General features: G+C 35.3%; 1 protein-coding gene across 4 annotated transcripts in view; it reads right to left on the bottom strand.

Annotated features, from left to right (window-relative positions):
- The window catches only part of CNKSR2 (connector enhancer of kinase suppressor of Ras 2), a 281,248-nt gene that overhangs the window by 49,535 nt on the left and 205,315 nt on the right, over window positions 1–26,398 (bottom strand). For all 4 annotated transcript variants that reach the window (XM_068962234.1, XM_068962233.1, XM_068962231.1 and 1 more), the window contains 6 exons: window positions 16,468–16,516; window positions 15,894–16,066; window positions 13,182–13,255; window positions 12,814–12,885; window positions 6,651–6,718; window positions 457–557 (listed from right to left, as the gene is read on the bottom strand). In XM_068962234.1, the coding sequence (XP_068818335.1) occupies window positions 457–557; window positions 6,651–6,718; window positions 12,814–12,885; window positions 13,182–13,255; window positions 15,894–16,066; window positions 16,468–16,516 (537 nt within the window). The remainder of the gene's footprint in view (window positions 1–456; window positions 558–6,650; window positions 6,719–12,813; window positions 12,886–13,181; window positions 13,256–15,893; window positions 16,067–16,467; window positions 16,517–26,398) is intronic.

The raw sequence follows: 26,398 nt of genomic DNA on the forward strand, positions 1-26,398 counted from the left end.
CATTAAACCAGATCCCATAGCTATCTGAAAAGCTACCTACCAAAACATGTTCAATACAGATATAATATCAATTTTTACTATTGTTTCTAAAGAAGATAGGAATGAACTTTGTTAGTGTAGAATAGATAAGGTCAATTTACATATCTTTTTTCCACAAAACTTTTTTTTGTTGATAGTTCATGAAGGCTACTCTGACACAAATGGTATGTTTTCTTAATAAAACTGGTAAGATATTTCTAAGTGTGGAATCTGTGGTGATTGCTTCTCCTGATTAAATATTCTTTGTATACTTAAAGTTTCTCCCTTATTTCTTTTAGGCTCCCTGTTTTCTTTCCCCCTGAAAAACACAAGGTTTGACAAGTAATTCACCACACAATGTTTTTTAACATAAAAAAAAGGATGTTTCAGATCCAAGAATCCAATACTATATTGAGTACATTACTATTGGCAACTTACAGAGGGAGGCCGTGGGTATGTATCGTAGGGGGGTGGAGGGCTGTCCTGTTTAGGTGTTGACGGAGTATCTGCTTCTTCCTTGTCACTCTCACTCCAGTAATCTGAAAGTTCACACATATGGATACATCAGTATTCCATTAAAAGTGTCTAGCCATATTTTCAGTAACACTCACTACCAGCTAACAAAAGGAAGTTTAAATTCCATTTCTACACACTGCTCCCCAGCACTGGCTACTCCAGGTCCAACAACTTTTATTTCAGTTGGGATTTGAGGAGAAAGAGAGTACAATCACCCAATTCCTACCTCCTTTTAAAGCAAGCAATAACACATAGCTGCACTTTAAGGAGTTACAAAAAAGATAATGCATAAGTGAAATCAGGTTTAGGGTATAATTCCAGACCAAACTACTTGAAACTTAAAGAATGAATGATGTTACATGACATTTTTTAAAGGTGTATAATTTTATCTTAAAGATGAACACTCAAAGAAGAAACGCATACATTGCTGTAGATCTCTACAGATATAAACAGCTCCCAGAATAATGTTCTCAATTCTCTTCTCTGGCTTCAGTTCACTGGTTATCTAACAATCGGTGTTTCCAAAGTCATGCTGACACGAGTCTCTATAACACCATACTCCCACCTCTACTTGGAAACACATGGCAAACCTTGATTCTTGCCAAACGCAAAAGGGCAAATCTGCTGATGTGGGCTGTAAGCTCCAAACTTCTAGAATTACTTAAAAGGGTAGAAAATGTAAGCCGCTAGACAAAATGACTCGGCAGACCTCAGGCAAGAGGGAAGAGGAAAAACTGAGGTACATTGGTCGAGTAAAATACAACACAAAGGCCAATCATCAGATCTGTTCTACCAATATTTCAACCACCCTATAACTGCTGGGTTAATTTTTTGTGTTTACAAGGAAAAATCTAGAAGTATCACCCATATGAATTTCAAATGATATAAGAAAAGTAGCCAAACAAAAGGTTCCTTATTCTTATGAAAAGCTCCACCACAAAAGAACCACTAGAAGGCTTAACTAATACTTAGATGTAGGCGAAAAATCGTGGCACATATTTTTATAGGTACCTTTTTCCATCTAGGAATTCCCATATTGTAATATTTTTATACATTTTCCTTGTGGTGCTGATTAATAAGTACAATTAACATTTACTGAGTACTTATTATATGCCAAATAGAAAGTAGTAAAACTGGGGTTTGAACTAAGAAATTGCCTTGTTCTAAACCTTGAAGGGTTAAATTACTGGGACTCTTTCGTATGACTTAGTTTAATGTGACATATTAAAGAGAGAGTTTAATGTGACATATATCCATGATTTTTCAAGACCCTGTCTTCCCTGCTAAAGAATTTGGTCAAAATTCTTTAGCAACGGAGAGAAAGTCTTTGAAAATCCTATTCCTGCTTTAATTATCCCCTTTGAGTAAAAGAAAAACAGAGACTATAGTTAACGGTGGCTCAGACGGTAAAGCGTCTGCCTGCAATGCGGGAGACCCGGGTTCGATTCCTGGGTTGGGAAGATCCCCTGGAGAAGGAAATGGCAATCCACTCCAGCACTCTTGCCTGGAAAACCCCATGGACGGAGGAGCCTGATAGGCTACAGTCCATGGGGTGGCAAAGAGTCGGACACGACTGAGCGACTTCACTTCACTATAGTTAACTTAAATTTGATATCTGGCTTTTACATTGGGTCACACTGGTGATGGGAAGCATATTAAGTCTCCTCCCAAATATGAATTGATGTAGCTGTCCAGAAACGTACCCAGTAAACGCCAGTCAGAAAAGCATGGACTATATACTCGTGCAGATGCAGCTTCGATGTTTGGCTGTACCAACTGCCATTTCTGTGCTCTTGTGATGGTGACTTAATCTCTCTGAGTCTGTTTTGTTATCCGTAAAACGGGGCTAATAAACACCACCTTTCAGAGTTGTATGAGTGGGGTACTATGGTAGCACATATTTAAGTGCCTTACACCTTGAAAGCACTAAAAAATATTAGGATTCCTAATACTGGTGGATTTGCAGGTAGCACGCTAGGACAGTCTGTCCCAGATCACACAGGAAATAAGTGCCTGGTGTTCCCATCTTCTTAGCCATTAATTTTTTCTTGTAGCAAGTTCCAGCAATGAAAAGTGAATTCTGGAGCTCTGGGGCCTCAGTTGGGTAGTTTTGTGAGAGCCTGAATTCTACTGGGAAATTATTGCTGGAGGGAGAGGTACTAAGCACTCCTCCTCCTTCTCCCCAGCAGTAGGCCTGCCAAGATCACTCTGCTCTTACCCTTCCCACTATCTCCAGAAACTATGACACCTGTGCTGAGTTTTCCCTTCACCTTTGCACTGAGACTTTGGGTCTCAAGTACTTAGCACCTGAAACGGTCCAATCAGCACATTGAGAAGGAGAAGATAACTATTTTCTCAAGATCTCTATGACTAACACTACAAGTGACAGATTCAGGAGATTCTCTCTCTACTCCCTGCCCTAACCCCTCTTTCCTTGATAAATGAGGAAAAATTCTAGTTCGAAATTTGATGTAATTCTCGGTTTACTAAAAAAGAAACACCATCAAACCAAATTTTTCGTGGGTTGTCTAAGAAGAGGTTGAAATACCACTTTGTAAATTAACTTCATTTCATACACTAAGCCATGTGTCTCTGAGAGAGTAATGACAGGGAAGAGCCTACAGAAAATTCAGGCCTTTTTGGGTTTGTGTGGAAAATTACCAGCACACTGCTGCCCAGAGGCTGAAACCAGTCTGATTTTCATTCTAAGAGCAAATTAATTTATTTTTCTTAGCTCTCTTATTTAGCACGGAATGAATGGATACTTTTTAATGTCTCTTGCAGTGATATTCAATTTAACAAGTAACTAATCATGAATAAACAGTGCCATCAATAGAAGAGGAAAATTTCCACTTCTTATGTTGATACAAAGGATAATCTATAAAAAAATTGGCTTTTTCATCTAGAACTATCAAAGAAACACAATGAATTTTATTCATTTTTATGTAATTAAAGCTTTACTAAGACCTTACGTGTGATTGAAAATAATGTGTCATGAATGTCTGATCTGAAGCTGGAAAAATAAAAAAAAAGTTTTAGCAGACAATTAGCCAAATTATGATCTTGGCAAAATTCAATGTAACCCTGTTTTCTCTATGTAAAATAATGCATAATGAAAAAGATCCTCATATCCTTTATACTGCTATAGTTAAAGACAGCAATTCACTAAACTTTTAAGTCAATGAGAGTCACTTCTAAGCTATACTGAGTATTTAAATAGAAACAGTGCTTGGCAGTTATTCCTTTGCATCTTTCTGAAATATTTCCAATTCTCAAAGAGCTTTGTTTCAGGTTTAACTTCACTGCTGAGAATGGTATTCAGATGTCAAACAATTTTATAGAAGTGTGGCATAGACACGTGCATCCAGCAGTTGACTATATAGGATATTGTGAGACCTAATCCCATATAAGGTAGGAAGTCTAATATGCTTGTGATCCATGTTAGAGCATCTGATGAATGTATACTCTAAGGGGAAATCTCAGAGATTCTGGTTGTAGAGAATTGAACTGTAACTTTAAGCTTCTACATATGATTATCTACCATTTTCTAGTAGGCACTAAAATAAATACTCACATGACAGACTATGGCAGCATGAATCCATGGAATGAGTATTTTTTGGAAACTGCATGTGCAATGTGACTTACCAGTTCTTTCATCCATAATGAATTTTGGTTATATAATACCAAGTACAAAGGAAATCCACTAAAATCAAGGCCATGCTCAGTTTCAAAGCAATGTCGAGTGACAAAATACAGAAGTTAAGCCTGAAAATCCAAGTTTCCTTATTCATGCAAATTGACTTTTTAAAGATTCATTTTCCTATCAGCACATTGCCCACACTTCAAATTCTTGCATCTTAAAAAACAGAGAAACAAATCTACATGTACTTTTAAAGAACAGCTTTCATGCCTTTTAAAAGTAATTTGAAAAGGGGCTGGTATGTGTGTATGTGTGTGTATTTAGTTCTCTTACTATAACTGTAGGCCCATAAATTAAGTAGAAGAATTAAGTGGGGAATAAACGTTTAACAATGAAGAAATGTGACTTAATTACTGGCCTGACACTTCATAGTCCTGGCTGGGTTTGCCTGTGCACAGTGATTTGATGGAGACGGCTTCCATGTTATTTGTGGAAGTACCCATGCTGCTTCCACTCTCAGAAATGTTCTATTTTATTACTTCTCATCCTGTGAGAACCAGTTCAGATTATGTCCACATAATGTCTTTCCCATTTCCTTCCTGGAAGAAATCTCTCCAGACTCATTCCCATGGAATTTGGTTTGTACTTTTCCATGTTTCACTTTCTCTATTTTACTCAGAGTATCTTTTCTGCTACAATTCAATGTAATTTCAGGCAGGATGAGTGCCTATTTCACCATAATACGATTAGAGTGCTAGATGAAGGCCTCACTCAGAAACACTTTGTTGTTGTTCAGTCGCTCAGTCGTGTCTGACTCTGCGACCCCATGGACTGCAGTCTGTCAGGTTCCCTGTCCTTCACTGTCTCCCAGAGTTTGCTCAAACTCACGTCCATTGACATGATGCCAGAAACATGTTTCAGTGATGCCAGAAACACTTCAAAACTTAATAAAGTCTTCTCTTTCTCTTCAGTGCTAACATTTTACATCAGGCTCACTGATTACTTTCTCCAAGTATATCCTCATTAATCCTGCCCCCTCTTCAGGATTTTTTTTTTTAAATTTTGCATCCACTTAGCAATTTTTAAAATCAGTTGCATGTTGTGCAAAAATTAGTACTCATTTACTTTATGTCGCTCTTTAATTTTTTCTTAGGCAATTTCAAGTGTATATTTTTGAAATTCTCAACAAGATGATAAATTCCCATCGGCAATAATCACGTTATGCTATTTCTTGGACATCTTCCTGCCCTATCTCCTCACTCTTCACTGCTCTAGGCACCTCCATTCTCTTATCCTATGGCTCTAAACTCGGGATTGGTAAACTATAGTCTGCAGGCCAAATGAGGCACTTGGCCTGTTTTTATACAGCCTGTGGATCAAGAATGGCTTTTACATTTTAAGTGGATTAAAAAAAAACCAAAAGAAGTTTCAAAATGTGAAAAATGTTATGAAATTCAATCTCATTGTCCATAAATAAAGCTTTATGGAAGTACAGCCACTTCTTTTCATGTGTCTGTAGCAGAGCTGAATAGCTTCAAAGAAACCTTAAGGCCTTCAAAGCCTAAGATATTTACTGTTTGGCTCTTTACTCAGAAAGTTTCCTGACCCCTGACCTAAACCTTTGCTGACAGATTGGTTTTGGGATCTGGTTATCTTTTTTAGATATCTCTAACCTTTAGTTTTTAGATGCTTTAAAAAGTTTTCTCTGTGAGGAAACAAAGTTTTCAGAATCTTCACATCAACACACAGACTATACGTACTGGAGACACAACTAGAAGTATGTTTGTGTATCCTTCTGCAGAATTTCTTTAACTTTAGGATGTCTCAAAAGTTTTCAAAAAACTAGTTATGCTTCCAAGGGATGTACAGCAAACATTCTTTGGGAAAAGTAAAGCCACTTTTAGAATGGTAACCACAACTTTTGTTGAGATTTCAATTCTGCATCAGGATATTGTGTTGCATAAATATGAGGTCAATACTAAGGCAAGTTCCATATGATCACAGAGCTAACACACTAACAGAACTGAAGAACACATCCAAATGAGATACTTGATGAAAGAATGAATCATTCATCTGAGCTCTCTGCATAAAAAAGCACCTAAATGTCTGTGAAACCACTAAGTAGAAAAAACCACTAAGGACCTAGACTTGGGTCAATATAGGACCAATTCTAGGCTCTTTAATTTTTAAGATTTTTTTTCCCCATAAGAAATAGTCTAAAGGAGATGGCAACAAACAGGAACAAACTCCATATTAGCTGCTCTAAAAATCTGAGTTTATTTCCTGTTTGATTTACTAAATCCTACCCATAAAATGCTATGGTTTGGATTCCTTTGAAGTGCACAAAAGAGAAAAAAAAAAAAACAACACAGATTGATATTTGCATTTTCTCTCAAGTGATAGCAATCAAACACTGTAGAGGAAAACAACAAGGGAAAAGAACATAACAATAGTAAAAAAAAAAGTATTCCTTTACCTTGTTCTTGCTTAATCCTCTCTCTTTCTGCATATCCTGCAGTCAGCATGTTAATTCTGTTAAGCCACCTGAAAAAACAAATATCAGTAACGTTGCAACTGAATTTCTTATAATTTACCTTTTTGGAAATATTTATTTTCAAATGCATATGAGTATATGGAATAACCTCAGATAAAAGATGTGTTGTTTTTTGTTACTCTTAACACATGGAGTCATCAATAAGTTATAATTTGCTGCAGTACAAACTGTTCCCACAGTAAAGATGCTATTTCACTAGAAAAGTCTTGGGCAAGCCTGTATATATCTGCAATATAAAGGGGTCTGAGATGACCGAAGTCCTATAATTCTGTTGCTGTTCTGTTTCCTCAGAAAAAAATGCTTCTTTAGAAATATTTAAACAATATCAGATATAATTTATCTTGAGAAGGGAAAAAGCTATTGACTTTGCTTGGCAAATAAGTTTTACTATCAAATATTAGTTTTGATGAATCTCTTTTACATTTAATGATCCAAGGGGAAACACATCTGAGTAGTACTATGGAAATCTGTCTCTAATACAAGGGTATTAGGTTTTTCCAAAACAAAAAGTACATATACAATTTTAACCTATGTTTTGGATCCTGAAAATTTATTTCCATGAACAATAGTAATTTAAAATTAAATCTTAGTTCTCTCCTCTTTCAGGAGAATTGCTATTACCAATGTAGGGGGCTACCTGAAGCAAAGCACTGCTTCAATCTCCATCTTTTGTTCCATAAGGTCTCTACCTGTGTTCATTACTCTGGTAACTGTTTACATTGCATCAGATTATCGAATCACGAAGTCTTTAAACTAACTTGACAATTTTTCACTGGTTAATCCTGAACAATGATTCATATATTTTCCCAAACAAGAAAGTAAGGGAGAATCAACCTTCCAAACTAGCTAATAGAGTTAATATTAAATTGTGGAATAATCTGATCTTAACATATTTAAAAAAAATTGTTTTTGAGAACTTTTTCTCCTAAGAGATTATTTCCCCTGTCAACTAGAAGATGAATGTCTCTGAAGTGACTCATATACTTCATCATTATGCCAAGTGGTGTTGACTGTGCATCAGATACTGAGAATATCTTGAAGAGAGAGGGAGAAAAGTTGTTTCTCTAGTGGACAAAATCACACCCATGGAAATTTAAGATTTAATTTTAGGAACAAGTCACTTAAAGCTCAACTTTGACAAAACCTACAGTAAAATGATTACCTCAAGTATGTCTGGGAAGTAAAAAAGGAAGCAGAAATGAAAAAAAAAAGTAATCAAATGAATTCAGTAGGATGGTATATACACACATAATGCAGAAAATTATAAACTCTAAGAAGCTAACCTCATAACAAATAGTAAAAGGTCAACATGAAAATCTAGTCTATAGGTGACTTGTAGTAAGAAAGGAGTTGAATTTGTATTATAAGGCGAGTCTTAGCACCCTTAGGAAAGACTGGGTTGGTGCTTTTTTGGGTAGAAATGATGTTGATACCACCAGAGGAATATTTATTGCTGAATTTTAATTCAGTACCTATTTACTACTTCTTAATATATCATTGAAATTTAGTTTTGTTATTAGCTAAAAAGCAATGAGGTCTTGTATAAGATGAATAAAGAAACTAAAAAGAGGCTTCTTAATTTTTCAGCTCAACAATATTTATGAAATGTCTGTTATATGCTGAACAATGAGCTATGTTTTAGGGGTCCAAAAATGAATAAGACATAATTTCTGCCTTTAATGAGCTCCAGGATTCTTAAATTTCACAAGACAACAAAAAAATTAAACTACTTTTAGGAAGACAAATTCTGCCCACAATAAAAACTCTTTAGAAAGCGAGGACAAAACCAGAAGGTGACTATCTACAAGCCAGGAAGAGAGGTATCATCAGAAACCACCCCTGAGGGCACCTTGATCTTGAGATTCTAGCCTCCAGAACTATGAGAAAATAAATTTCTGTTGTTTGAGCCATCAAAAAAAGAAAAAAGTAAGTGTATAAACTTGGGCCAGGGTATATAAATACAAAAGGCTGAATGCTACACAGCTGTTGTTGCTGTCTTGGATAAGTCGTCCTCAGGCCTTGGTTAGAAAATGCTTAACCAAACACTTGTTGCAGTTACGATTTGGTGTTTATATGCTATTATGAATAGCAGATATGACTGAACTGAACTGAACTGAACTGATGCATTAATTGAAGTAAGAAATATTTAGGTGTGCCAGGTACTGTCTTAGGCATGGATAAAGAGATAAATGAAATAAAGTATCTGTTTTCATGATGCCTATATTTGCAGAGAAGGGAGACAGACAATATGCAGGAATAAGAAGATTGGGCCTACGGTGAACATTCCAATGAAGCTGCCAAGAACTGCCACAGAATAACATACTGAGAGGGAAATAAGAGTAAGAATTATAGAAGAAATATACAAATAATAACTACTAAACAAAAACTGGTGAGTCCTGACAATTACAATGACATATGTGCTGACATGAAAAGGAATACACAGGCCAAGTAAATTCAGTAAATAAGTCTCAGAATACTTGAGAAACTTGATGTTTTATTTTCTTCCCACAGATTTCACACAGACTGGCAAAAAAGGTTTTTTTAATGTTTCAATGCTCATTTCTGAGGAGGGAACAGATGGATTGGTGGTAGGGTGCTCAAAAGTGTTTTTTGCAAATTACCTCACATTCCAACTTAAAGCTACTCAAAAAACAGAAGGTGAGGTTTTAATATTCTAACATTTATATTTGGGTATATATATATTTGGGTATATATATGAGTAAGTGTATGAATGTGTATACATACATGCAGATTTTATAGAAGAAAATTAAATCTAAGGATTGCCTTTTCATTCCAATTACTAGGTCCTGTCAAAACTAGTACTACATTTTAAAAATACATATGATATTTTAGAAATTATGAAATAACCAGATAAGGTATTTATTTATAATTATTATAATATAATTATAATTATCATTTCTTGAAGGCTTAGGTACATGCCTTCAAAGGACTACATAGAGAATGAACCAATACCCAGGACATCTTGCTGTTATGTAATAATTAGGTTATTAAATAAAGTTGTTGGAGAGTGTCTTTCCCTATTACCAATCCTCTGTGAACATTGCCGTTCACTCTCCTTCTTCCTATTGACAAGTAATTTCTAAAAAAACTTGTTTGTTGAAAATAAGACACTAGGGATATGGTTATTAAAGAAAGAAAAAGCAAGGCAAAACAGTAATAGTCTATTATACTTAAATTTTTAAAAAAGTTTCAGTATTTCAGGACAATTCAGAAGGTTGTAGTACACCATGGAAAGGCTAATATAAAACAGCACTCTGAAATGTATGATATGGAGATGATGACATATTTGATCAGATTCATTTATTCTTTGATTCACTGCTTAGAAAAGGCAACGAAGTGAAACTTATGGGTTTGGCTTAGTTTCTTTTCTGATATCCTGAACCAGATACATCCAAAGGAGTATCAGGGAAGAGTAGTGACATCATATACTTCTAAAGTTATTCCTAACACAGGGTAGAGAATGGGGACCAAGAATGGTGTTACAGCTAACAAAAATGCATTTTTGAGCAGGCTATTTTCTAAACCTAAAAAAACCCTGATTAGCAAGTATCCCAAATGATTAAATTATGTTTATTCTTAGATGGGAGTTAAACTGTGTTCTAGTGGATTTATCTTGTAGAAGAGGACATGTTCATATATACCACTTATTTTCTGTTTGGGCTATGATGTTATAATACTTCATGTTTATCCTAAGGGTACTGAGCTCAACTGTGAAAAAATGAATAGTAACTAAAAGAGCAGAATTATAAAATAGTTATAACACAAAACAGAGTAGCACCACTCCCCAACAACTATATAATTTTCATTTTGAGAACAAGCTCAGCAAATTCTGATTGCTTCATGTGAAATTTCAAGAATGGTAACATACAAAGCAAGAGAAGATTGTGGAAACCAAATGCAAGGCTCAGTTCACGGAAATACAACCAATAACCCTAAAATTTATGTGGAACTATAAAATACCCAGAATTGACAAAGAATTCCTGAGGAAAAAGAACAAAGTTGTAGGCATAACTCCCCCAATCCCCCTGTAACACACACTAACTTCAGACAATACTACAAAGCAATAGTAATCAAAACAGTATGCTATCAGCACGAAAAACAGACATACGGATCAATGGAACAGAACAGAGTCCAGAAATAAATCCATACATCTACGCTTAATTAATCTTTAACAAAGGACACAGGAATACACAATGGAGAACAGACAGTCTCTTCAAGCAAGTGATGTTGGGAAAGCTGGACAGACTCATACATACCAATGAAGTAAGAACATAACTTCTCACCATACCCAAAAATAAACTCAAACTCAAAATGGCTTAAAGACATACATAAGATATAACACCATAAAACTCTTAGAAAAGAACATAGGCAAAACATTATCTGACATAAACTATAGCAGTATTTTCTTAGGTCAGTCTCCCAAGACAGTAGAAATAAAAGCAAAAATAAACAAATAGGACCTAATCAAACTCATAAGCTTTTGCACAGCAAAGGAAGTCATAAACAAAACAAAAAGACAATGTAAGGAATGTGAGAAAATATCTGCAAACCAAGGATTTTTCTGTAAGATGTTATGGAAAACCCTGAACAAACGTTTTGGCCAATCCAATATGTGAAAATGAATCACTTCACTGTACACCAGAAACTAACATAACATTGTTAATAACTTAAAAAAAAAAAGGCTCAATTTTCCTATTAATTATAAAAAGAGTTTATCAAGTTTTTCAACACCTTTCTTTGCCCTTTCCTTAAATTCATATCCTTGCTTTGGAAAAATCGTGCCTATATTCCAAAGTGTCAAAGAACAAGATTATTTATGACAGCATATTAAGTGTTCATTGAGTGCATTCAAACACATTTATGAAGATGTAGTTTTGTGCTTAAAAATATCTGAACACAAATTCCTTAGAGATATACAAAGAAGGGTATATGGTGTAAAAGCCAAAAGTATATATTGTGTTGGCCAAAAAGTTCATTGGGGTTTTTGGTCACATTGTATGGAAAACCCCAACGAACTTTTTGGCTAACCCAATAAAAGGAATATATACTGAAAGGAAACATTTATATAGCACTTACAATTTAGCAGGCACTATTCTAAGCCTTTCATGTGTGCTTATTTGTTCCTCATAAAAATTCTATGGATGAAGATGGTTATTATCGCCACTTTTTAAAAGAGCTTAATATCTGACATAGAGAGGTTAAGTTCTACATCCATGGTCATACAACTAGTGGGATAGCTGGAATTTGGACAGCCTGGTTCCAAAGTTCATACTCTAAACCACTATGCTATTCTGTATCTCCCTATTGTGTATCTCTGTATAATGTGTTGGCGCATTATATACGTAACATGCACTGCCTGCTGAAGACCTATAAAAGGAAATATTTTGAATCTTAAACATAATTTCTACATATCTAGAAAAAGGAAAGGGGAAAGGAAAGAAAAAGGAAGAAAGGATCAAACTCATAAGAGCCAAAATGGAAACAAGAAGCTGTATGTTGTAGATGATAAATATATATATATATATATATATATATACAGATTTTCCCAGAGGCATCGCATAACCATGTGCCATCTAATCACTTGGTTGCACAATCCTGTCCAGCAATAGAAGAAAGGTGACAGAAAGATATACCAACTAAGCTTAGGCTTGAATTATTGAGATGGATATTCTGTCATAAATACTCTGCACTTGGAAAAGTCAGCTTTTTTTGTGGGGATCTTTATTTCCCTCACTTGGGAATAAATTTGGAGACATATTCCTGAAATGGACTTAAAATTTTTTTTTCCTGCAGTGGGTATTTTTTTGCCTTTATATATATATTTATTTGGCCTATATATGGATTTTGGAACATTTTTGGTAAACTTAAAAAGTCAGTGAGTTTATTTTGACTTTTTAAAATGCTATTCTTTAAAATTAGGTATGGAGTTATGGCTGGGTCCATTTTATTTTAAATCTGATCTAGAAACTTCAGTGATATTTTTCTCTAAGCATTAATGGGGAAAACTGAGAATTCTAAGCCTAACAGACTTTCTAAGTATTTTGAAATATAAGTAACACTTTACCTGTTCATATCATCAAGATGCTCAGCAGCAAAATAAAAGCTTTTGATTTTAGGATGACAGGCTTTGAATGCACTGCAAAAGGAAACAGAGTACATTCATTTCAGACTGGGAAATAAGTTAGAACCAGATAATTTTTATGGATAAAACTGCCTCAAATCTAACCTGAGTACAAATATATAATGCTTCTACCATGATGACAGAAATCAGTTAAAAATTCAATTTTCTGCCCACAAAACTGCTTTCTTATTACCTCAATTTGAAAGCATTAGTCAAGCAATCTATAATTTAAAAGCTAGAAATTAAAAATCAAAACAAAAACCCAAAGAAACCTTCCTTTCTCTTCCTTGGCCCAAATAAAGTCAACTTACTATTTCTTGCGGCATTCACTGGCTCTATCAATTTTAAATTCAGGCAGGCTGATGAATCCTTCTGCTTTTTCATCCTGAAGAGGCAACACTCTTGTTTAGGGTATTATATACAAACGTTTAAAGCTGATGCTACTATATAACTATGTTTTAAATATCTATACTAATAAAACAGTTCATTTAATCCCTTAGACATTTGAGAGATTAGAATTTCACTCTTACCTGTTATAGTCCATTAAACTGAACGTATATTTTGAACATTTAGAATAGTAAATATTAAAATATACATATAGAATGTTTAAAAATTCTTTCTGTATTAAAATAAAGATAGAAAAAATAATTTAATTCTCAAGGTAAAACCTGTTTTCTAAGTATTTTTCCCAGAAAGTATATTGACTTTTATAACATATAAAATAACTTTAGTCCACACTTACAATTAAATTTCCTCCCATTTTAAATGTCCAGATGTAAAATATAGGGATATCTATTAATTCAGTTCCTTTTCTGCCTCCAAAAGAATCTCTTATCAAACTCAAATTAAATAATTATTTTGTGTACTCTACATTTTACAAGTGGATAGGTCAAGTTGATTTTCAAATATCTGACCTGGTTTACATGCTATACATATATATATATATATATATATATATATATATATATATATATAATATTATTTTTCACTTGGAAAATTGAATGAAATCCATAAAATCCCTCCCTAACGTGGGATAGAAATATAAGATAGGAGAATTATCTAAAATCTCATGTTAGATATAAGTTATTTCAACTAGTCTAAGCTTCCCTCATTGCTCATTTGGTAAAGAATCTACCTGCAATGCAGGAGACCCATGTTGGATTCTTGGGTTGGGAAGATCCCCTGGAGAAGGGAATGGCAACCCACTCCAGTATTCTTGCCTGGAGAATCCATGGACAGAGGAGCCTGGCAGGCTACTGTCTATGGGGTCACATGAGTCGGACACAACTTAGTGATTAAATAAACCAACCAAGTATTTTTGGCTAAACCCTTTAATCATTGTTGTTTCTTTCATGTACATAAGCCAATTCTCAGACATTTACTCCCAAACACTGATGTGTGCTATACCAGTTCATGGCTTCTTATATATCAAGTTCAGAAGACATTACACATTCCCACCTGCTATCTCAAAGAAAAAGAATAGAGATTCTCAATTCTTTTAGTGTGTGTATGTATGTTTATATGTAAAACTTAGTAAAATTTGATGCTAATGATAGTGACTAAAATGTGTGTTATATACAAAAGTAGTATTGTAACTTCTAATATTTTTCAATGAAGAAGAGGTGAAGTGAAGTCGCTCAGTTGTGTCCGACTCTTTGTGACCCCGTGGACTGTAGCCTACCAGGCTGCTCTGTCCATGGGATTCTCCAGGCAAGAATACTGGAGTGGGTTGCCATTGCCTTCTCCAGGGGATCTTCCCAACCTAGGGATCGAACTCAGATCTCCCACATTGCAGGTAGATGCTTTACCCTCTGAGCCACCAGGGAAGTCCATTTTTATTTTCTTCCAATCTTGGGGTAAATACAATAGTCTCAAATCTCTTTCTTAATTTTGAATTTTCTTATGTTACCCTTGATGTTTTTAATGTTAAAATTTAAAATTTTGAAAAATTTTAAAAACTTTTGGGGTTGTTATGATCTCCTCATTATACTGAAAAAAAAATAGTAGTCAGTAGACAATCTACAAGTGATCTAAAATAAAGAGAAACATAAAGAAGCTATGTTTTTATACTATTTCATTGACATAAAAAAGGACTTAGCCAGCACACTATTTAAAACCATGTATATTTTTTAAATGAAAAAACAAGTTAACAAAAGAAATTTTTGTTTAAAAATAAATAAATTTATATTAAAAAAAATAAAAAAAACTTGAGGACTTCACTGGCAGTCCAGTGGTTAAGATGCCACCTTCCAATGCAGGGAGCATGGGTTCAATCCCACATGCCACACAGTGCGGTCAAAAATAAAGAAATAAATAAAAACTTAAAGTGAACTGATAGATGGCTATGGCAATGGAAGCAAATGTAGAGTTAAGAGAATATAAAAAAAATAAGGTATACTGTATATATGTTGTGATATTTGACAGGTTATATAATTACTCTGAATATAAATCTAATTACCACAAATGAAACAGGAAATCATAAGAACAATTTGCATTTGTTATATACTCTTCCCTTCCTTCCCCTAGTGGGTCAAATGAAATGAATACTTGCAGATTTTTAAAGCTAGTCTACTAGTTCATTTATTCTTTAAGGAAAAGTGAAACAAATGCAGATATTAATTAACTTAACTTACTATAAAAGACTTCCTTTCAAAAAAGCAAACAAAAAAATGTAAAACGTTGAACAAAAGCAAGACATTTAAAAACCTTTATCAAATTTCTCTCTCTATATATAATCCTTTTAAGTAAGCTAATGCTTGAATTAGCTTCATATTTTTAACTAGAGATACAGAATTTTACTATATATTACCTATGTTTCAGACATGTTGTTTCATTAGAGTAATTGAAACAACTGCCTTCACAGAACCCCACAATGCAACCATTCTAAGAAGGCAGACTGAAAAATTACTAGAAGTCTCGTGAATTAGCCTTAAGTTGATTATATTTTAAAATATAAATCTTAAAACAGTGATTCTTTTGGTTAAAAACAAAATGAATAAGAAAACAAAATGTGCTTGTCTTACCTCCTCATTAATATACCAATAGAGGGATGCATCCTTTAGGACAAACCAGTATTTCTTCCATTTCTGTGAAAAATAACTCTTCGCATCTTTCTTTTTCCAAAGCCAGCCCTCACAGTCACCACGGCCAAGATCTTTGCAAGAAATTCGTCTTTTGCTCTTGCCAGCTATAGGACCTAAAAATAATGGTGGGTAAATGTGCTCTTTAAGTTAATCTATAGATCATAAAAGGTAGATTAATCTATAGATCATAAAAATAAGTCTGGATATTAAACCTTAAAAATATTTATTTTCTCATTGTATTAAAATAAAAAAAACTGGAAAATTTTAATACCTTTTCATCTACATGGACATAAAATTTAATCTGAAATGCGTGGTCCCAGTCTGAAAACGTGTTGGGACCACTTGTAAAGGATACCTTGTACCATAATTGACCTGAAGGAGAAGCTGATCTTTGTAGCTCTTATGCTAGGGGATGGTTCTCTTCCACACCACACTGGGCTCAAGCAAGGTGAAGTGGGCTGGTGATTGTTCCAGTGTAGACTAAGCAGCTAACTGTTTCATTTACTTTTCTTACCTTTGTTTTTCTTCTTTGATTTGTGCTGCAGAGAAGACTGCTGAAATGTCTGAAATCAAAGATGGGGAAGAATGTTATTTGATACACAGGGTGCCACTGAAGTACCAACAGTCGCAGAAAACACTGAAAAGCTGAATGGAACAGTGACTCCGAACCCCAGTGAATGAAAGTACTTTCTTTTTCCAAAGACTCAAAACAAATTCATATATATCATGCCACTAAACTTTATCTCTTGTGAAGCAGGAGAGAATAATATTATCTTTGTCCTTATTCTGTAGGCAGAGAAATAGGGACACAAAACAGTGGTGAAGCTCGCGGCTCTTAAACATGCAGAGTACTGCTGCGTACCTTTTTTTAGGGGTTTAGAGTGCCTTCTCAAGCAATGTCTCACTGGATTTTCACAAAATTTTACGAAGGAGTCAAGCAAATATAACTATCACTTGTTCCTTTGAAGTTCATTCTATTCCATAAGCCACCACTAGCTACTGATCTCCTAGGCAATACTCCCAGGTGTTAAATATTGCGGTGGCCGAAAAGTTCATCTGGGTTTTTCTGTAACCGCTCAAAGAAAACTTAAATAAACTTTTTGGCCCACCTAGTATTTCAGTACTTGAATCAATATTTTCTTCTCACACCTCCTTTGCCTCTATTACACAGAACTAATCTTCATGTAGGTGATGTCAGTACATTGGCTCCTCAGTCCCTTGGCTCCAGTGTTCTTTACTTCTCCATTCTCCAGCTGTCCACCCCATGACCCTATGTTTGTTATTCTTAAGCACACTCAAACAACTGCCTCTATTATCTCCATTCTACATAGTACACTACCTCCAACCCAGCAATTTTTTAAAAGAAAATCTCCACTCAAGTATCCAATTTATTGACATTACCACTCTTTTGTGCCTTTATTTCTCTTATTCTACTTGATTTCCACAGAACATCTTTATAACCATTCCCTGGAGCTATACTTCCTGCAACATACTTGCTTAGCTAAACAACCATCCATTAAACCCACCTATCAGTCTATTCCACGCTAAGGACCAGAAGAGCGTAATGTCTTAACAGAGAAACCCACAACTGGTTTAGCTTTCAATTAATGACTATAAATCACTGGTTCTAGTCAGTCTACTAAACTAGATTGTTCACTAGTCTAAATAAGGTTAAATTCATATGACTAGCTAGTCAGGGTAGAGAGAACAGTATACATAATTTTAATTTACAGATAATCCCTCAAAACGAATTTTAGGTAACAGATTCTTCTTTTTCTTTACAAAGGTATATCTGTAAGGAACAATTGGATTTTGTCTACATAAAATCTGCTGGCCTTGGGTTTATACAGTAAATTCATATTATGTGACATACTTTATTTAATATCTTTGCTTATAAAATAATATTCTTTGTTGTTTAATTGCTAAGTCATCTTCAACTCTTTTGTGACCCCATAGACTATAATAATTTTCACAATTTGTATATGGTTTACATAATTCTTAGGAATATAATATTATGGATGGATATTAGTCCTAAAGATAAGGATCAAATAATTTGCTGACATTCAGTGTAACCCAGAAATAACCACCCAATATGTACATGGGATGTGTGTGTATAAATCAGTTGCAGGATCCATGGCTATAGAAATTCACAATTAATTTTAGAGAGAAAGCATAAAAGATAAAACCCATCATGTTATGCTAATTTTCTTGAGTGCACTTGGCTTCAGAATAATAACTCAAATAATAACTCAGGCTAGTATGTTTAAGTATAGTTAATTTACATATAGTTATTTTCCCTAAATTGTTTGGCTGTAAAATTACTGATTAGGTTTTTTTCGTTTAGTGTTACCACAAGTAATCATTATAATTTAACAGCTCATTATTTTTAAGAATGACAAAGATGGGGGTGGTTTGTTTTTTAGGAAGCTACATGGATAACAGACAGCTTTAAAGAACTGAGTTATATAATGTACTTCCTATGCTTTTTACACATTACTTCTTAGAACCTGAAGGTCTAGTTTAAAATCTACACAAAACATATTTTATGCTCTCTGCTGCTACTGCTAAGTCACTTCAGTCGTGTCTGACTCTGTGCGACCCCATAGACGGCAGCCCACCAGGCTCCCCCGTCCCTGGGATTCTCCAGACAAGAACACTGGAGTGGGTTGCCATTTCCTTCTCCAATGCATGAAAGTGAAAAGTGAAAGTGAAGTCGCTCAGTCATATCCGACTCTTAGTGACCCCGTGGTTTGCAGCCTACCAGGCTCCTCTGTCCATAGGCTTTTCCAGGCAAGAATACTGGAGTGGGGTGCCATTGCCTTCTCCGTTTATGCTCTCTAGGTTTTCTTTTTCAACAAGATTATCTTTTCTTTCCCTATAGAAATATATTCTCATACTTATCATTATCATGAGTGCAGAGTATAATCAACATACATATTGTTGTAACTAAGAACTCCAAGGCACACAATACAGATTTATCCATCATTCAAAGAAGCAAAGCTTTAGCTACCTTTTTAAAATACTGTAAATACTACAACGACATTCCCTTAAAAGAGACTTCATTATTTTTCCAAGTGACATGATATTTTCTAAAATGAAAGTTAATTGAACTATATTCTTTTGAAAGTAATGGAAAAAAACAATGAAAACTACAGTTAAGGAAATAGGTCCCTTGTGTAGAAAAGAGTTAATATAGCAGGCCTGAGGCTGCTATCTTAGAAGAGCCTGCTTGCAAGGCTGGCCCTCCGCTGACATCTGGGAACTTGGCTTGTAAAACAATTCTCTGCATTGACATGCAGCTTCCCTAAGCAATAAGACTACTCTGCCCACCTGGGGACTAAACACTTGCTTTAATTTCAGGAAAGGAAAAGTAGCTGCTAGGCAGAGGATGCCTATGTAACCAATTCAATAAAGTCCATGAGTACTGAGTCTTTAATAGGCTCCCCTGGGCAGAGACACTACACACGTGTGACTGCACTTTTGCTGCTAAGTGAAGTGTACTCTGCATGATCTATCATGAGGAGAGAGCACAGGAAGCCTGCAGGTGGATTTCTAGGGATTCCACGGTCTCTTTTTTCCATACCAATCTGGCTGGATACCCTTGCTGCATCACTGTAATACAATCTTAGCTGTGGATAGAACACAGAGTCTTCTGGCCTAGTCAATCACTGGACATGTGGGTGATTTGGGATCTTGAAATAGACTCATTTTCAAAAGATTACTTAAAAACTTACATCAGAAACTGTTCAATATTCACACACATAAATAAGCTCCTGATAGTGAAGGTTTCCTCATGTTATCAGCAGGTATGATTAAATACCCTGAGGTGCAAATTTACAATCCTGTGTAGTCTTTCTTAGGAAAAAAGATGGAATTATTCATTCTGACAGGTATTTGATATCACATTCCCAGTTTCTGACAATATCATGAAATATTTAATAAAAGAAGGACACTAAGAACAGACACATGACTACAATGGATAACACAGCAAATCATATAAAGTGTTATGACCAATGTAGAAAAACAAGGGGCTTGGAATCTTTGCTTTCATGATAAATGTTTTTCTCATAATAGAGAAAATCTGTAATATACTTTATTTCTGTATTTTTCTTAATAGTTTCAGATCACCCTTCTTCCAGGTTCATGTTTAATAAGCATGCTCTTTAGAAGTTCTTTCATAGCAGTCTGTGAGTAGCAAACACTTCTAGATATTTGTGTTTGAAAATATAAAAACCCTTCACTTTAGATGGGTACAGAATTCTGAGTTGAAAATAATTTTCCCTTTGCAATCTGAATATATCACTTTATTTTCTTTTAGCATCACTGCCCTTAAAACATCTGTAGCTGCTCTCATTCATTATAATTTGTCTTTAGTCTCTCTGTTAAGTTTTAAAATATTTTCCTCTTTATCCTTGATATTCTGCAACTGCTCTCTGATGTGTCTAGGTTACAAATGATATTAATGAACCCCATTTCAAATTCATTGTGTTGTACATGAAGGTATTATTACTTCAATCCTGAAAATTGTTAGGCATTATCTCTCCAAATGGCCTTCTTTACTACTCTCTTTTTTGTCTCTAGATGTATGTTGGTATCTCTCAATTTATCATCTATCTTTAATACTGCTATCCTTTCATATTTCCTCAATGCTTTTTAGGTGACTTTATTGTTTTTCAATTTTCTAATTCTCTGAGTTTACACACCTGTATAAAGTTTATTTTACCTATAGAGTGCTTATTTCACTGACTATATTTTACATATCCAGGATGACTAGTTGGTGCTAGCACTTCTGAACATCCAGTGTTCTTAGTCATCTTGTTATTACTTCAAATTTTAAGGGCTTTTTGGATTTTCCCAAATTTCCATCTATTAAGGAAAGAATCACCTTTAACAAGTCATTGCTCTGGTCAATGGCTGTATCTTTCTTCAACCTTCTTATACTCATGGGTGAAGAAGCTCTGTTTGCCCTCCCAGCTGGTTTCACCCCATTAGTCAGTTTCCTGACATGGCTGGTGTCCATTTGTTCTCTCATACCCATTAGAGTAGACTTCTAGTCATCTCTAGCCCTTCCTGGACTCAGAGCCTAACAGGTATATGGCTTTAGTTCCCATTTATTCTTGTGCAATTTTGTTTTCTTCTAGTCCCTGGTGACTAGATATCATTTTTGACCATGACTTATCTTTTTATGTTTGGGGTAGTGGTGTGTAAGAATTTAAAGCATGAGCTCATAATGCTTACTGACCATCAAAAGTAGATTCCTTCTATAAACATTTATGAAGGTCCTTTCTCTTAAAAAATACTTTTATATTATTTCCTGAATCATCATTCAATAAAATCTTTCTAACACCATCACCTGCACTTTATGTTTATTGTACTGAGCATTTAGGTGAAATTTCTTTGAACTTTCTACCTAAGAGTGTTTACAAACTCTGATCTTCAGCAACTTATGAATTTATATAATCAATGGGGACTTCTTGACTGAGCTACAGGCTGCCTAACTCAACAGATTCAATGTGTTCAAAACTGAGCTTCTCATACCCACCACCCATCAACCAATTCTGCTCCTCTTCTAGTCTTCTATACCTTAGTAAATGGCAATTCCATTTCTCCTCACAACTGTGCAAACCCTGAAGATTAGAGTCAGTGTTAACTCTTTCCTTTCTCTTACAGCCCATAATCAATCCACCACTAAGTTATATCAGCTCTGCACTCAAAATATGTTTAAAATAAGACTGTTTCTTACTATCACCTTGGTAGAAGCCACCATCATCCCTCACCTGGATTACTGAAATACCTCATTGTTCACCCTTCCTCTGTCCTCACCTCTTCTGTTTTTAACATAAGAGGCAGAGTGATCCTGTTAAAATATGATTCGATCATGAAAACTCTCCAATGGCTTCTCACCTCACTTTGAATACATACTCAAATTCTTCCACTGACCCTGAAGGCCCTGTATGACCTGGGCTGTTCCCTTTGCTTCCTGACCCTTATTATTTTGCTCCAGCCACACTTGCTGTTTCTGGATTGTGTGGAATAGAGTCCCACCTTAGGGTCTATACCCCTGCTGTTCCCTCTGTCTGAAATGTTTGTTCAGATATCGAAAGTAGCTCTTTTGCCCCCTTCCTGGTTGCCCATTTCTGTTCCCCACTAGCCTTAAAAGAATCTATTTTAAAAAATGAGACCAGTAAGCAATTGAAACTAATTCCTGATTATGCTCTTCTGAATGCACACCATGCCTTCTCTAAACTGTTGATTTTTTTTCCTAGATAAAAAGAGAAAAGAATGAAGAATTAAACAGTTAAAAAATGACTAGCTCTCTACTCTCAACAGCTGTCTTAGCAATCCTGAGGCAGATCACGCAGGCAAGAGAACATCTGGAAGAGTCAGCCAGTCTGCATGCAATGAAGGATGATGCAGAATCCAACTTCCTGCCTCAATGATTCAATAAGATTCTTGATCCCCATTTCAGTTCAGTTCAATCACTCAGTTGTGTCCGACTCTGCAAAGCCATGGACTGCAGCATGCCAGGCCTCCCTGTACATCACAAACTTCCAGAGTTTACTCAAACTCATGTCCACTGAGTTGGTGATGTCATCCAACCATATCATCCTCTGTTGTGCCCTTCTCCTGTCTTCAATCTTTCTCAGCATCAGGGTCTTTTCAAATGAGTCAGCTCTTTGCATCAGGTGGCCAAAGTATTGGAGTTTCAGATTCAGCAGCAGTCCTTCCAATGAATATTCAGGACTGATTTCCTTTAGGATGGACTGGTTGGATCTCCTTGTAGTCCAAGGGACTCTCAAGAGTCTTCTCCAACACCACAGTTCAAAAGCATCAATTCTTCAGCACTCAGCTTTCTTTATAGTGCAACTCTCACATCCATACATGACTACTGGAAAAACCATAGCTTTGACTAGATGCACCTTTGTTGGCAAAGTAATATCTCTGCTTTTTAATATGCTATCTAGGTTGGTCATTAACTTTTCTTCCAAGGAGCAAGCATCTTTTAATTTCATGGCTGCAGTCACCATCTGCAGTGATTTTGGAGCCCCCAAAAATAAAGTCTGTCACTATTTCCATTGTCTCCCCATCGGTTTGCCATGAAGTGATGGGACCAGATGCCATGACCTTAGTTTTCTAAATGTTGAGTTTTACCATCCCCATTTTATGCCCCTTTAAAAACTGTCATGGCTGAGCAGAATCTTCGGAGTTGGTGTCTGGACACATGCCCACATTTTCCCCAGACTGCTGGCTTTTCTGATTAAAGCACCTTTCCTTTCTATTGACACTTGCCTCTCTAATTATTGGCTTATGAGCAGCAAGCAGCCAAACCTGGGTTTGGTAACAATACTGTTATGGCTTACTCCTTAACCTCCTTTAGATCATTCTTCCCAGGCTTCCCTATAGAAAATGGTTTCCAAAAAAAAAAAAGAAAAAAGAAAAAGAAAATGGTTTCCATTATTGCCCTCAACACTTCTTGTTTTCCTTCCCTGCTTTATTTCTCTCCTTAGAACTTAGCATTACCAAAAATACTTATATTTCTTGTTAATTACTCAGCCCTCCCTCCAAATATAAGCTACATGAAAGAAAAATTCTATTTTATGCATTGTTTTATCCTTTGACTAAAATAGGGATTATTTAGTACTAAATAAATATTGATTGAGTGCATAAAAGTTGAACAGACCACCAGCAAAGAACACAGGATGTAGTCTTAATTGATTGCTTTTTAACCTGAAGTCCTTCAGCAGGAAATAAGTAAGCCAGGTGTCTTTTCTCCAGTAATCCATGTACAGCATATTACTGAAAGTTCTGTTCTTTAGTAGACTGTTCCTTTTGTTAAATAAAAAAGTTTTTTTTAATCCAGTCTTTCAAAACATTACTGGAAATGAGATCTGTCTTAATGCACTTAGTTTGAATTAAATTTGAATTCAAGATGTGGCCGGCAAAAGTGCCTTAATGTGTCAAAAGATATTTATGCATAAAATTATATGATGAATTATGAATGGATGTGTTGAAATCACAATTCAACTCATAAAAATAGAATGTGCTAAAATAAAAGGCCATTATGAAAGCATTGTTGATCCTCTTCTTAACCATGGCGATGCATGCAACAGTATTCTATTTGGCTATAAAAGATTGCTTTTTCAGACATTTGCCTGAAAAGACCATTTGTCTTTCATTTTGTCCACAGATGTTCTGTTCAAACATTCTCCCCATTCTCCCCTATTCTAGATGAGGAAATGTGGGGGAGGGTAATTTGGGTCATTCTTATCCTGAAACTTTCAGAAGCACTTATTTTAATTGTGGAAGAAAATGACAGTTTCTATGTTACATTTTGAAAGCTCAGCTACTATTAAATTCTTCTCAAGTTGCAAATTGCCACACTTACGGAAAAATTTGCAATCAAAATACTCTCTTGTTGCAATATAGCAACTTCCTCTTACTGTAATTTTCTGCAAAGTTCCAAGATTTCTCCAGTCAAACCAAAAGCTTATTTCTTATACGTAAGGTGCTTAGCAATTTGAAACTCTTGGGACAACTGATAACTATCTCCACATATTTAATATTTTTTAATAAACAAAAGGCTTTGAGATTTAAATGTTTCACAGAGAAATGTATTTTCCCTTACTTTCCCATTATTGTATGTCAGCAGAAAAAGTCTAAATATGAGTGTGATAAGAAGGTAATGAGAGTAAATATTATATTAAGAAATCTTCAATTTACATGAAATAACAGCATAGAATTGAACAAGCTTGTTGCCCATTGTGGTACAGGAGAGAAACTCTGTGCTGAACGGGGTGGGGACAAGATACTGCATGCACACTGTTTCTCTGAAGACAGTGGGGTGAGCTTGCTCTGGATTCTGTCAATAAAGTTAACCTGAATTTATACTGACTGAAAATGGCTCTACATATACTTACAAATAACTGTGCTTTAAAAAATAATAAGCATGCTAATAAATTATGAGTCAAATAAGAACAAAAAGGCAGTGACTGGGGGGAATTTAGAGAAGGTCAAATTCATTAGGAAGGGTAGAGTCAATGTTTCATCAAAAGAATACCATGCACATTAGATTCAGAAGGAAGTAGGTAAGTGAAACTTACACAGGATTTTATAAGGCGATTTTCCTTTTCCTACCGAGTAGTAAGTGGTAAGATGGGAAGGAGAGTGAAGAATAATGACTGGTTAGGAAGAGTAACAAAAGTCACCACCCTTGGGAAACAGGAACTGTCATTCTTGGATCTAAATAATTATCATTTACTGAGGGCTCATGTGTGAGATGGAGCGACTGAACTGACTGAATGACACGTGTGAGGTACAGCACTAGGGACCTTGTATCAGTTATCAACCTTAAGGTTTACAACACATTTGCTCAGTGGTGATCATTAATGCCATTTCAAAGAGGAGAAAACTGAAAGTAGATAACTTATTCAGGAGCACACAGGTAGTGGCAGAGTCAAAATTCAAACCCAGGTCTACCTATTCACAAACCGGTTCTAACCACTCCATGCAATATCGCCTCTCAGGCAAGTATTGTGTAGTCATGGTAACCATTTTAGAGAAAAGAACTGCTTTCTGCATCTGACACAAAGATATTTATTTATGAAAACCTCCCATAACATGTGATATAAGTGCATTGTTATGTGGAAAGACTGTAAAACAGAAAGATTCTAGGGTTATGCTTTTATATTCATGGAGATAATTTAAACAGGTAACATCTTGTGTGCTTAGTCACTCAGTTGTGTCCGACTCTTTGCGATCCAATGGACTGCAGCCCGCCAGGCTCCTCTGTCCATGGGATTCTTCAGGCAAGAATACTAGAGTGGGTTGCCATGCCCTTCTCCAAGGGATCTTCCCAACCCAGGGATAGAACCCAGGTCTCTCGCATTGCAGGCGGATTCTTTACTGTCTGAGCCACCAGAGAAGCTCATCTCTAAATTTACCAATCTTACCAGTCTAAGACTTTACTAGTCTTAGCAATCTTACCAATCTAACACCCTACCAATCTCTGATTCTCATGCTTTTGTCGATTTTCTTTGAATTAGCAAGTTATACTGCTCTGTGGGATTAAAAAAAAAAGATTTGCAGCTGTTTGGGGGAGGTAACCATTAATCATATTTTCATGAGAGGAAGGCTCATGTTAACATTTTAATTTTGCAAATGAGATAGAAAATAAGGTACACAAAGGTAATAAGGCTCAGCCAAGTTAGACAAGGATGAGACTGCATTCATATTTTATTCCAAACATATTAACAGTGTTAATTGAACTCAATGCAATTAAAAAACCCTATGTCAATACTGATGAGGAAATCAGTGATCCAAATAAGGCAAGCCTGCCTCTCCACTAAATTCTTTACACAGGAGAAATCTCTTGGAGCTGATTCACTGTGTTATGCAATTTTTCACTTGATACATTGCTGATTATTATGCCTTAAAATTACTTGGTT

The sequence above is a fragment of the Capricornis sumatraensis genome, chromosome X (genome assembly GCF_032405125.1).
Source record: "Capricornis sumatraensis isolate serow.1 chromosome X, serow.2, whole genome shotgun sequence".
Lineage (NCBI taxonomy): Eukaryota > Metazoa > Chordata > Mammalia > Artiodactyla > Bovidae > Capricornis > Capricornis sumatraensis.